Genomic DNA, 13,050 nt, shown 5'->3' on the forward strand with positions numbered 1-13,050 from the left:
TTTGGAAATTTATATTTATTAAATAAAAGTTAAAAAATAAATTAATGTATTTTGCCAAATTTGGGAGATAGTTGGCCCCTATGTCTTCAAATATCGTTTCCGAACTCCACAATCCCAATGACATATATTCATGTCTTTTGGTATTATCTGGCAGGATTCCTGATACACTATTTATTTTGTAGACTTTTTTTTTCTCTTATACTTCTACAGATGGGATTTCTAGTGGTGTATCTTTTGATTATCCAATTCTATGTTTGGAAAGTTCAATTTTACTATTAAGTACATCCATCTTCTTTTAAAAATTAATTAACATGATATACATGTTGTTATGGGACACAATACAATATTTCAACACATGCCCATTGTATATACTGAACAAATCAGGCCATCAGTATTGCCATCTTCCTATCCTTACGACAGGCCAACCAGCTCCTCTCTTCCAGTTCTTTATACAGTGTATGGTACATTATAGTGAAGTATAGTCACCCCACTGCGCTATACAGATACTAGAGTTCTAGTATCTAATTGTGCTTTGGTACCCATTCTCCAAGCCCTATCTACCTCCAGCACCCTTCTCAGGCTCTAGTAATCACTGTCCTAAGTTCAGATGGACTTTTTAAAGCTTCCACATAACAGTGAAAACATATGCTATTTGCTTTTCTGTGTCTGGATTATTTCAGTTAACAGAATGACCTCCAGTTCCATTCATTTTGCTGCAAATGTCAGGAGTTCATTTTTTATAGTTGGATAATATGAAATTGTATATAAAACTCATTTTCTTTATCCATTCATCCATTCAAAACGTCTAGGTTTATTCCATAACTTGCCTATCTTGAATAGTGCTGTAATGTGTTTATCCCTTTGATAAATACAACAAAAACCAAACACTTCAATTAAAAATGGACAAAGAGAGGCTCGGTGCTGAGCCCGGGGAGGGTCGGGTGGCTTCCCTAACGCCAGAGCCGACCCTGCGCTCCTTGGCTCCTCTCCGCCCATGAGGGGAATGCAGTTCCCTCAAAAAATGAAGATCTAATAACTTGCAGCGAATTGGAATAAAGGAATAGCTTAATTTTTGGTGTTAAAAACTTCTCAGAATTGCCTGATTTTTCTTTTTGAGAAAAGGTGAATTATACTTTGTTGTACTACAGATTGTATACTACAGATGGGAACTATTAAGATTTATGATGTCAAACACTTTTCCTAGACCAAAGGTATCTTCCACAAAGGTAACAGACTGGGTAGACCCATCATTCGATGATTGTTTGGAGAATTCAGGCATCTCCACTATTACTGCCACATCATTAGGTGTGAATAACTCAATTCATAGAAGAAAAAATGTGTCTTCCACATTAGAAAGTAGCAAATTTCCAGCTAGAAAAAAAGGAAAGCTGTCTTCCTTAGAACCAATGTATAGTCTAGAAAATTCAAAGGAAGATCTATCTGAAAATGAGTCATGGGTGGACAAATACAAACCAGAAACTCAGCATGAACTTGCTGTGCATAAAAAGAAAATTGAAGAAGTTGAAACCTGGTTAAAATCTCAAGTTTTAGAAAGGCAACCAAAACAGGGTGGATCTATTTTATTAATAACAGGTCCTCCTGGATGTGGAAAGACGGCTACTATAAAAATACTGTCAAAGGAACATGGTATTCATGTACAAGAGTGGATTAATCCAGTTTTATCAGACTTCCAAAAAGATGATTTCAAAGAGATGTTTAATCCTGAATCAAGCTTCCCTCTGCTTCCATATCAATCTCAATTGTCAGTTTCCAAGAGTTTCTATTGACAGCAACAAAGTATAACAAACTACAAATGCTTGAAGATGATTTAAGAACTAATAAGAAGATAATTCTGGTAGAAGATTTACCTAACCAGTTTTATTGAGATTCTCCTAGTTTACATGAAGTTCTAAGAAATTATGTGCAGATTGGCAGATGTCCTCTTGTATTTATAATCTCTGACAGTGTCAGTGGTGACAATAATCATAGGTTACTGTTTCCAGAAGAAATTCAAGAGGAATATTCTATCTCAAATATTAGTTTTAACCCTGTGGCACCAACAATTATGATGAAGTTTCTAATCAAATAGTAATTATAGAAGCTAATAAGAATGGAAGAAAAATCGTTGTCCCTGATAGAAGTTCTTTAGAGTTACTCTGTCAAGGATGTTCTGGTGATATCAGAAGTGCAATAAACAGCCTCCAGTTTTCTTCTTCTAAAAGAGAGAACAATTTATGGCCAAGGAAAAAAGGAGTGTCGTTAAAATCAGATGCTGTGCTATCAAAATCAAGACGAAGGAGAAAACCTGATAGGGTTTTTGAAAATCAAGAGGCCCAAGCTATTGGTGGCAAAGACGTTTCTCTCTTTCTCTTCAGAGCTTTGGGGAAAATTCTATATTGTAAAAGAGCACCTTCAACAGAATTAGTCTCACCCCAATTGCCGTCTCATTTATCAGAGCATGAACGGGATCCATCACTTGTTCACCCTGAGGAAGTAGTGGAAATGTCACACATGCCAGGAGAGTTATTCAATTTGTATCTTCACCAAAACTATGTAGATTTCTTCCTGGAAGTAGATGATCTTGCAAAATCCAGTGAATTTCTCAGTTTTGCAGATATCCTCAGTGGTGATTGGAATATGCGCTCTTTACTCGGGGAATACAGTACATCCATAGCTAGGAGAGGTGTGATACATTCCAACAGAGCCCGAGGATCTGCACATTGCCAAGGAGGAGCTTCAAGTTTTGGACCCTTGCACAAACCCCAGTGGTTTCTATAAATAAAAAGTATCTGGAAAATTGCCTGGCAGCAAGAGCACTTTTTTCTGACTTCTGCGTGTCAGCTTTATGCCTCCAAACTCAGCTGTGGCCATACCTTGCTCTGTTAACCATTCCAGTGAGAAACCAAGCTCAGATTTCTTTTATCCAAGATATCGGAAGACTTCCTCTGAAGCGACACTTTGGAAGGTTGAAGATGGAAGCACTGGCCGACAGGGAGCATGGAATGTTGAACCCTGAGAGTGGAGACGGGGTGCAGCTCAATGAAGGGCAGTCGGCTGAGGAGATGACAGCTGAACCCACGCAGACCGCCCAAGCCGAAACCTGGTCTCTTCCCCTGAGTCAGGGCAGCACGACAGAGCTTCCAGCCAGCCAGCCGCAGCCCTGCTCCTCCCAAGCAGACATGGAAGAAGACAGCTGGGTGATAGACTGTGAGAGGACAGCCGTAGACAGCAGCCTGTGTGATGATCCCTCTAAGTGGTGCTCGCTGGTCCCTGAGCAGGGTTAAGATGCTTTTCTAGTGAATTTCAAAGTTTGTTAATTCTTCACTCTGTAGAACTTCCTCACAGGGCACTGACTCTTCTGTCCTCAGAAAAGATCAAGCCTTCAAGTGATCTATAATGTTTCCTCTAGTATTTATTTAGTTTTGCGAGTGGTTTCTGGAGAGGAGGTCAGTGTGTATGAAATGTGTTTGAACCTGATGCCAAATACCAGAAAATGTGAAGGATGATCCAGGACACGGAACTCTGGGGGGTTGTAAATATGAATAAAGGCAGTTCAGGATGCAGTTACGAATGTAAATAAAACTTGGTGCCTTATTTACAGTTTCTATGGTCTCTATCTTCTCATACCCTTTCTGTGTGTTGTAGAGTGGAATATTTTAGATACTTTTGGGAAAGTATTTACATAATTTATATCAAAATTAAAATGTTGAATCATGAAAAAAAAATGGACAAAGAAACTGAAGAGATAATTAGCAAGAGGCTGGCCAATGAGTATATGAGAACATTCTCAGTATCATTACTCATGAAAAAAATGCAAACTAAAACCACAATAAGGTATCATCTCACTCCAGGTAGTATCGCTATTATTAAAAAGACAAAAAATAATTGCAAGTGAAGGTATGCATAAAAGGTGATTTCTATAGTCTGTGGGTGAGAATATAAATTATTAAATCAATTATAAAGAAAAAGGTTTCTAAAAAACCAAACTAAATAGATGCATCATATAGCCACATTTTTACTTCTGCACATATATCCAAAGGAAATGAAATAAAATTTTAATTTTATATCAGACTCTAATTTTTGTCCCTGTACTTTAGTTTTTGAAAAGCTTGAGAGGGCTGATGCTATGGCATAGCAGTTAAAGCTGCCATCCACAGTGCAGCATCCCATATGGGTGCCAGTTTGAGACCTGGCTGCTCCACTTCAGATCCAGCTCCCTGTTGATGTACCTGGGAAAGTACCAGAAGATGGCCCAAGTGCTTGGGCCCCTGAGTTCATGTGAGAGACCTGGAATAAGCTCTTTGCTCCTGGCTTCAGCCTGGCCCAGTGCCAGCTGTTGCAGCCATTTTGGGAATGAATCGCTAAATGGAAGATCTCTCTGTCTCTGTCTATCCCTTCCTTTCTCTCTCTCTCTAATACTGCCTTCCAAATAAATAAAATAAATCTTTTTCAAAAGTCTGAGAGACAAAGAGGGGCAGAGCAGAAAGAGTTTGAGAGAGAAAGAGAGAGAGAGAGAGAGAGAGAGAGAGAGAGAGAGAGAGAGAGAGAACCAGCTCCCATCTGCTGGACCATCTCCCAAATGCCCATATTAGCTGGGGCTGGGTCAGGGCTGTAGCCAGGAGCTGAAAACTCTGCCCAGGTCTTTCATGTAGGTGAGAGGTACTCGATCACTTGAGCTGCTACCTATGATTCATGTGATCCACATTAGCAGAAGACTGTAATTGGGAGTTTAAATGTGAATTAAACTTAGGCAGTAATCTGATATGGAATTCTATTGTTTCAATTGGGATCTTGACTGCAAGGTCAATTGCTAGTCCCGGTGTTTATCTTTTAACTTCTAGAAATTCCATTTTGTCAATTTTTTGACAAAAATTCCATTTTTGTCAATTTCTCACTGAAGTTTTCTAATTTTTAATATATTACATACGTATTATTTTTTACAAACCTCATTGAGAATATTTAAAATAGCTGCTTTAAAAGTCTTGCCTGATAATTAAACCTCCTGCATTATCTTGAGGTTGGAATCTGTTAATTGTTTTTCCTTTAGAAAATTGGTTCTGTTTCTCTGGTTTTAAAATATCATGTAATTTTGGAGTATACACTGAGTATTAAGAATCATATGTTGTAGAGGTTTTGGGTTCTGATATATTCCTACAAAGAGAACTCAAACTCCAAGTTTTCAATGTACAGTTCATTTTTTGTAAATCTGTAGGTTGTTTTTAAACATACCTGGGCTGCTTAGAGGCTGCATTTTGAATGCGTAATTCAAGCGTGAGCCAAAGATTTGAGCAAGAGTTATTTACAGAATTAGAACTCTACCTCTGTTTGCTCCCTTCTTGGCAGGATTTCCCACTTCACGTTCTAGTTCCTGTAGGTGTCCTGTACTCAGCCCTGTGAGTCCTCTGGGATCTCTTGCTGGTTTTAGCAATGTCACACACTAACTGGCCTGCCCTTAAGGCTGAAAACCATAAAGAATGGTCAACTCACTTTGTAATATTTCTTCCTTCTACATCCTGGCTGTTCTCCATAACTCAGCATTTTGTTTTCTCTCCAGTTCCTGTGGTAGTCGTTTTCCATATTCCTTTCAGAATCTATAGTTGTTATTTATATGAGCATGGTTTTCTAGGAGATGCTCACCCATTACCAAAAGTAGAAGCTTAGTCATGTTTTCTGAAACAAATTCGTATTTATTTATGTCTGACTTTCCTATATCCTGTGGAGGAACTGCCCTGAGAAACCATATTTATGAATTGAAGAACACTGAGAGAATAACTAATATTTCCTTCTTAGAGTGAATCCACCTGCTGCAGAATACACTGCTTATTCACATCTTTAGTCAGCCAGATGCATTCTACATAGATCAAAATACTGCTGTTAGCATTTTGATAAATTAACTCAAACCCTTTGTATTTGCAAAATGAGGTGGACTACAGGGAGTTGGAATATATGGAACATCACTCTTCTGATTTCTAGAAGGTAGGATTCTTTATGAACTTTACCAGGCTGGCAGAGTAGCTGGTCTATTCTATGTACCTATATCTTAGGGTGTGGTCACTGGGAAGAGGTTCAGAGACATCTTAAGTATTTGGGTGAAACAGTGGGATTTTTAAAGATTTATTTATTATTTTAAAGGCAGAGTTACAGAGAGGCAGAGAGAGAGAAAGACAGAGAAAGAGAGAGAGGTCTTCCATCCACCAGTTCACTCCTTAACTTGGCCACAGGAACTGAAGTTGGGCCAGGCTGAGGCCAGGAGCCTGGAGGTTCCTTCTGGTCTTCTATGCGGGTGCAGGGCCCCAAGGACTTGGACCATCTTCTATTGCTTTCACAGGCCATAGCAGAGAGCTGGATTGGAAGTGGGGTAGCAATGACTCAAACTGGTGGTCATATGGGATGCTGGCACTGCAGGAGGTGGCTTTACCCACTACACCACAGTGCCAGCCCCAACAGTAGGCTTTTATCCCACCCCAGACTGATGGAGTAATAAGTTCTGCAGATACGTGCATTCACATGTGGGTAATACCCACATTCATTAAAGTTTGAAAACCATTACCTTGTGCCCACAGTTCTTAAGTCTGGTTGCACATTACAATCACCTGGAAAGCTTTGAAATCTTAGATTCTTAGACTCATGAAGCTGCCTGGGCAATTTTAATTTGCTGTGAGTATTGAAAACCATTGCTTTTTTCGAATACTAGTTGCATTCTAGAAGGTCAATGGAGTGAAGTCTTTCAAGATATCAAGGGTAATAAAAGAAAAGTTACACTAACTAGTTTATCTCCCAGGGCATTTAGACAGAAAGTAAAACTAAAAATATGGCACAGACTTCAGGATATCATCTGACATATTTGAGTATAAAAAGATGCTCTGAGGTCATTCTTCAATGGCGTTCCTGACTTGGAAACACTGAGATTGAACATGTTGGATCAGTCTCCCCCTGATTGAAACTTACTTAGGCCAACTTGGTGGTAAATCCTGTAAAACCCACTTAAAATAGTAATTAGTAACCTGACTTTCGTGGCTGGAACCCACTGTTAAAGAATAGGGCTCAAAAGGAACAAAGAAGCACATAACAGGGGGCTTTTGAGTTTCAGGGATGTCAAGAAGAGTCTTGATTAAGAGGGCAGCAACTTAGTTTACTTCTCAGATGTGAAACCAAGAATTTACAGAGATTATGCTGTGCAAAAGCATTAGTCTTTTGAAATCTATCAAAGATTAAAAACAAAAAGTTGGGGCTGGTGCTATGGTGTAGCAAGTAGAGTCGCCACCTGCAGTGCCAGAATCCCATATGGGCACCAGTTCAAGTCCCGGCTGCTCCACTTCTGATCCAGCTCTCTGCTGTGGCCTGGAAAAGCAGTAGAAGATGGCCCGAGTCCTTGGGCCCCTGCACTCATGTGGGAGACCTGGAAGAAGCTCCTGGCTCCTGGCTTTGGATCGGCGTAGCTCCGGCCGTTGAGGCCATCTGGGCAATGAACCAGTGGATGGAAGACCTCTCTCTGCCTCTTCTCTCTCTCTGTGTAACTCTTTCATATAAATAATAAAATAAATCTTTTAAAAAATAAGTAAAAAGTGAACACACCAAAAATATTGAACATGTTTCTTCATTACAGAAGTTTGCATAACCTCAACCTTGGTATCCTACAAAGAGACCTAGTATGCTGTATTTCTCAAATGTATTTAACTGTGCAGTCATTTTAATTGCGCAATACCCATTAACATCTTGTACTAACAATTCTGAAAGTATTCATCCTATTAGGCATTCTTTTTTAAAAAAATATTTTATTTATTTGAAAGGCAGAGTTACAGAGAGAGGTAGACAGAGACAGAGAGAGTCTTCCATCTGCTGGTTCACTCCCCAAATGGCTGTAATGGCTGCAGCCAAGCTGAACTGAAGCCAGGAGTTTGGAGCTTCTTCCAGGTCTCCCACATGGGTGCAGGGACCCTAGGACATGGACCATTTTCCACTGCATTTCCAGGCCACAGCAGAGAGCTGGATCCAAAGTGGAGCAGCCAGGACTGAAACTAGCACCCTTTTGGGATATTGGCAGTGGAGACCAGGACTTTAATCTACTGTGCCACAGCACTGGCCTCCCAAGAGGCATTCTTATAGAACATACACACTAGTAATTAATGCAAACTTGGATCATTATTATTTACAAAATTCCCGATTAGCTTTTAGTATTTACAATTTTTTAATATATTCGAGTTGCTGGAACTGGATAGGCAAATTATTTACTCACAACGCAATCTCAGCCTTGGTATATTTTGCCCCATTGGGGTACACAATGAGGGCATATGTCAACTACATGTGCAAAAGGGAGTTCTTCACTCTCCATGTGGTACTACAAAACTGTAGATTTCAGAACTTACACAGGAACTTCACTATCAAAAAGAGGAGAGGAAATTTTCTCTATAATGAAAACAGTTCTTTATGAGAAGAGACACGGAAGATCCCTGGGTGTTTCCAACAACCTTTTAACCTGTAAACAAATAGCTCCACAGTTTTCATTCTATTGTTAATGAAATGTAAGTGTGAGGAAATAAAGCTTTGCATTTTTTCTAGGAATTTCCATCTCAGTATTTTTAGTGTTATTCATTTTAAAAGACTCATTTATTTATTTAAAAGACACAGTTACAGAGATAGAGGGAGAGATGCACAGAGAGGTATATTGTCCATCTTCTGGTTTACTTCCCAAATAGACACAACAGCCAGGGCTTGGTCAGACTGAAGCCAGGATCCTGCAACTCCATCTGGGTCTCATATGTGGGTGGCAGGAGTGCAAATTGCTTTACCAGGTGCATTAACAGGAAGCTGGATCAAAAGTTGAGCAACTGGGACATAAAGTGGCACACAAATAGCATGCTGATTTTCCAGATTTAATCTGTTGAACCACACTGTCAGCTCCTCTTCATTCTTTAACCCATGTTGTTAACAACCTTTGCTCAGAGAACATGGATAAGATAAAAACATGAAAATAATCATAGCTTTTCAGACTTTCATCTACTATCAAGTTGGAACATCTTCATTTACTCCGCATATGTTACTGACTAAACCATGCTTTCCAGTGTGTATCCTAGAAAAGTTCTTCCTACAAGAGATGACTCCCCAGAACAACTTCAGGACATTCGAGCAAACTTGCAAAACACCTTTTACCTTAAAAGATTAAGTAATAATAGATTTTCAACCATTCCAAAAAATGTTAGTTTCCAATCAATGATACTTATCAGTCTTATGTCTAAGACTGCTCCTCACCCCCAAAGAAATGTGAAAATTGGAATTGTCTCAAAGTCTTTATGTTATGAGTTGAAATATCTGAAATTAGAATGTGAGGATCAGGAGAATGATGAAATGTATGAAAAGGAATGAAAAATGATGATCATAAGATGACTCAAAGATACAGAGAAGCAAATACATGAGTTTAAGACATCCATGACAACGATAAAGAAATTCTGCCAGGAGATAGATATATTAAAGCAAAAGCAAACTGAAACAATAGAAATGAACATTTCAATATGAAAAATAAAAAAAATGTAGTGGAAAGCTTTATCAACAGGCTCAGTGAGATGGAAGAAAGAATATCTAAGCTAAGAGAGAAATCTCTGGAAATATCTTAAAAAAAAGAAAAAATTGAAAATAGTGTTTGAGTTTTATGGGATACTATTAAACTACCAAGCATATATGTCTTAGGAGTACCTAAAGGTATGGAAAGATAGAATGGATTAGAAGATCTATTCAGTGAAACTATAGCAGGAAATTTCCCTAATTTGGAGGAAGATATAGACATACAAGTACAGGAAGCACAAAGAACTCCTATTAGACAGAATCAGAAAAGATCTTAACCAAGACACATTATAGTGAAACTTTCAAAAGTAAAAAAAAAAGAGAAGAGATCCTATGCAAATTAATGGTAAAACTAGTACTCAAACAGTATTTTATACTTTGTGTGTCTGTGTGGGTGCAAACTGTTGAAATCTTTACTTAGTATATACTAAGTTGATCTTCTGTATATAAAGATAATTTAAAATGAATCTTAATGAATAATGGGATGGGAGAGGGAGTAGGAGATGGTATGGTTTGTGGGTGGGAGGGTAGTTATGGGGGAAAACCACTATAATCTTAAAGTTGTACTTCAGAAATTTATATTTATTAAATAAAAGGTTTTTTTAAAAAATAAGAGATCCAAAAATGTACAAGAGAAAAATTCCAGATCAACTTCAAAGGATTGTCAATTAGACTAACAGCTGATTTTTTATCAGAAATCCTGCAGCCTAGGAAAGAATGGAGAGACAGAGTCCAAGTACTAAAATAAGAAGTCAACCCAGAATACTGTACCTAGTGAAGCTGTCATTTATAAATGAAGGTGAAATAAAGATCTTCCAAAGCAAACAGAAACTGAAATAATTTGTCACTGTCAGGTCAGCCCTACAAATGATACTTAAGGATGTGCTAACACAGAAACAAAGACAATCAGCATGAGGAAAGAATGTGAAGGCAGAAAACCTCCTAATAAAATTACCTTTAAAAAAAGATTTATTTATTTATTTGAAGGCAAGAGTTAGAGAAGGAGAGGCAAAGAGAAAGAGAGACAGAGACAGAGACAGAGAGACAGAGAGAAAGGTCTTCCATCTGCTGGTTCACTCCCCAGTTGGCTGCAACAGCTGGAACTGTGCCAATCCAATGCCAGGAGCCAGAAGTTTCTTTCAGGTCTCCCATGTGGGTGCAGGGGCCCAAGCACTTGGATCATCTTCTATTGCTTTCCTAGAACAGAGCAGAGTGTTGGATCAGAAGTGGAGCAGCTGGGACTTGAACCGGTGCCCAAATGGGATGCCAAAACTGCAGGTAGCAGCTTTACCTGCCACACCACAGTGCCAGCACCAGTAAAATTACCTTTGAAATGCAAAGAGAACAATAGGCATATTTACAGAAAAGTAGGAAAACCAATTTTATTTATCAATAATAACCCTGAAAGTAAATGACCTAAATTCTCCAATTAAGATTTAGACAGGAGGTTGGCAAAGGTGACAGAGTGTGAGTGGAGGATGGAGAAGGGGGCTGCATGTGCCAGAGCCTTGAGCTTGTTTCAGTTGCCTTTAAAGGCAGAAAACTCATGGTGCAAATTGTTATTTCCAGTATGGGAGCTCAGGACTAGCAGAATGGATGCTGATTGAGCTTCAGGGAAATATCAAGGCTCATTACATCACCAGATTAGTTGAAAACCTCCTGGGATACCTACATTGCTTTACTGAGAGAATCTCATTGTGATTGTGGGGCACCATATTCTGTTTGGGAAAATCATCCACTGGAGAAACATTTTGCAGTCCTTGTCAAACACACTCCAGTGGAGCAGGACTGTGATGAGCTTGGTGGTAAGATTGGTACCCAGTACCTGGTGTAGCATTCATCAAAAACACGATCATTTTCAAAACCTGCCTTAAACCCATTATCACCATGTCCACTAGAGTGTATGAAAGAACTTCTGATTTTCCCTAGAAAGTGGTCAACTCCATGGGCTTATGTACCAGTGCCACCTCAAAGATGGCTTGACAGCTCCTTGGGACCACAGGGGTACTGTTCTCAACACAGGCAACCCATTGGACATGAACTGGATTCCTTGTTCTCTTGGTAGAAATCTGGCCCCAGTTCCAAGGAACACAACTCATTTTCCAGCTTCATCAGGTACATTGGCTTCTTCAAATCCAGCATCCTTTCCTGTTGGTACTCATGACCCAAGCATGCTTCTTTTCTAAGAGGGATGAATCCCATTGGCACAGACACAGTTGTTTACTATGGCCAGAAGACACATTGGGCCCAGGCCCAGGCCCAGCTCTAAACACTAGCACAGGGTCTCTTATAGGCCCAAGATCTCAAGAGGGCCCAGGCCTCTATCTAATACAAGGTTAGAGAGTCTCCCAGGATTGTGTGCTAAGTCCAGCCCAAAAGCAGGTGGTCTCCTGAGAGACCCTATTGGTCCAAATACAGAATTGGCCTTCTAGGGAAAATCCAACAACAACTATGTAAAGGACTTCTGACCACATTCGCCCTAATTCAGCTAATTGCTCAAGGTGTGCTGGCCTCATGCAGGGATACTTCTATCCCTTTCAAAGAAACATTAGTACACAACTGCATTTTCTCAGTCTCTTGGCATGTTGGATTCAACCCCAGATACCTTCCAAAGGTCTACTAATCCCTTCAACTTCAAGACTCAACTTCAGAAATTTTCCCCAGAGCCTCAGAGCCACTTGGCTACAAACCAGCTAACTTCCCAAGAACCACTGTACTGCAGGGTCTTAGTTCAGCTAGCTTCCCAAGGTCTAGTTACCCATTAAGCCATGGTCAACCTGCTTTCCCTAGGTCAGCTGCTTTGTAACCTGGCTTCTTCGGCAGGAGGCACTATGGATATCAACCCAGGTCCTTTTGCAAGGCCAGCTGGGATCATGGGTTCTAAACGGCTTCCTTTCCAAAGATGAATGGTCTTGTGAGCAAGAGCTTTGTACCCTTTCCTACAGTGAGGAGCCTCCCTGGCACAAACCCAGCTGCTTTCTCCAGGCCAGAAGGGCCAATGACTGCAATGTACCCAAATGGAATGTTACTCTCCTTAAACACCACTTTAGTTGCAGGAGCAACTTGGTTTACAGGCACTGCGGTTCTGGACAGGGATGTAGCTTAGGTTAAAGGATAGATATGGAGCTACTGTCTGAAGAATACAGCTGGGGATTGAGATCAAGTGAGCCATTATTTCCCTCTGCTTTTTTCTTGATTGAAGATGAAATTCTATTTGTGGGACATGGACTGTGGCAGGGGGATCATACTGGCCTTGAGAGAGATCTCCAGCCTTCAAGAAGCCAGCTGTGCTATTTGTCCCACAGCTTTTTGCCTCTTGTTTCTCACTGGTGTCTTATTCTTGTGGACTTTTCCTTGGGAATACATTGCCCACAGGTCCCATTTCATGTGTAATCCCTACTTATCACAGCTTTCCAGAAATGTTGGATTGATATCATGCTTAGCTCAGATATGGGCATCTTCTACTTCCATGCCTTTCCCTCGGAGCTTTGA

The 13,050-nt window shown here is 39.9% G+C and overlaps 1 protein-coding gene and 2 pseudogenes across 1 annotated transcript; all 3 read left to right on the plus strand.

The window, feature by feature from the left end:
• Positions 1-1,128: 1,128 nt before the first annotated feature.
• Positions 1,129-3,284, plus strand: LOC133751445 (cell cycle checkpoint protein RAD17-like). The gene is given in 4 exon segments (XM_062181491.1): positions 1,129-1,764; positions 1,767-2,075; positions 2,078-2,770; positions 2,773-3,284. Coding segments are annotated over 4 exon segments (2,097 nt in total). The 5' UTR covers positions 1,129-1,181.
• A 7,820-nt stretch (positions 3,285-11,104) lies between these two features.
• LOC133751456 (chromosome transmission fidelity protein 8 homolog) lies at positions 11,105-11,451 on the plus strand (annotated as a pseudogene).
• A 10-nt stretch (positions 11,452-11,461) lies between these two features.
• Positions 11,462-12,664, plus strand: LOC133751467 (decreased expression in renal and prostate cancer protein-like; annotated as a pseudogene).
• The last annotated feature ends 386 nt before the right edge of the window (positions 12,665-13,050 follow it).

This window comes from Lepus europaeus, chromosome 2 (assembly GCF_033115175.1).
Source record: "Lepus europaeus isolate LE1 chromosome 2, mLepTim1.pri, whole genome shotgun sequence".
Lineage (NCBI taxonomy): Eukaryota > Metazoa > Chordata > Mammalia > Lagomorpha > Leporidae > Lepus > Lepus europaeus.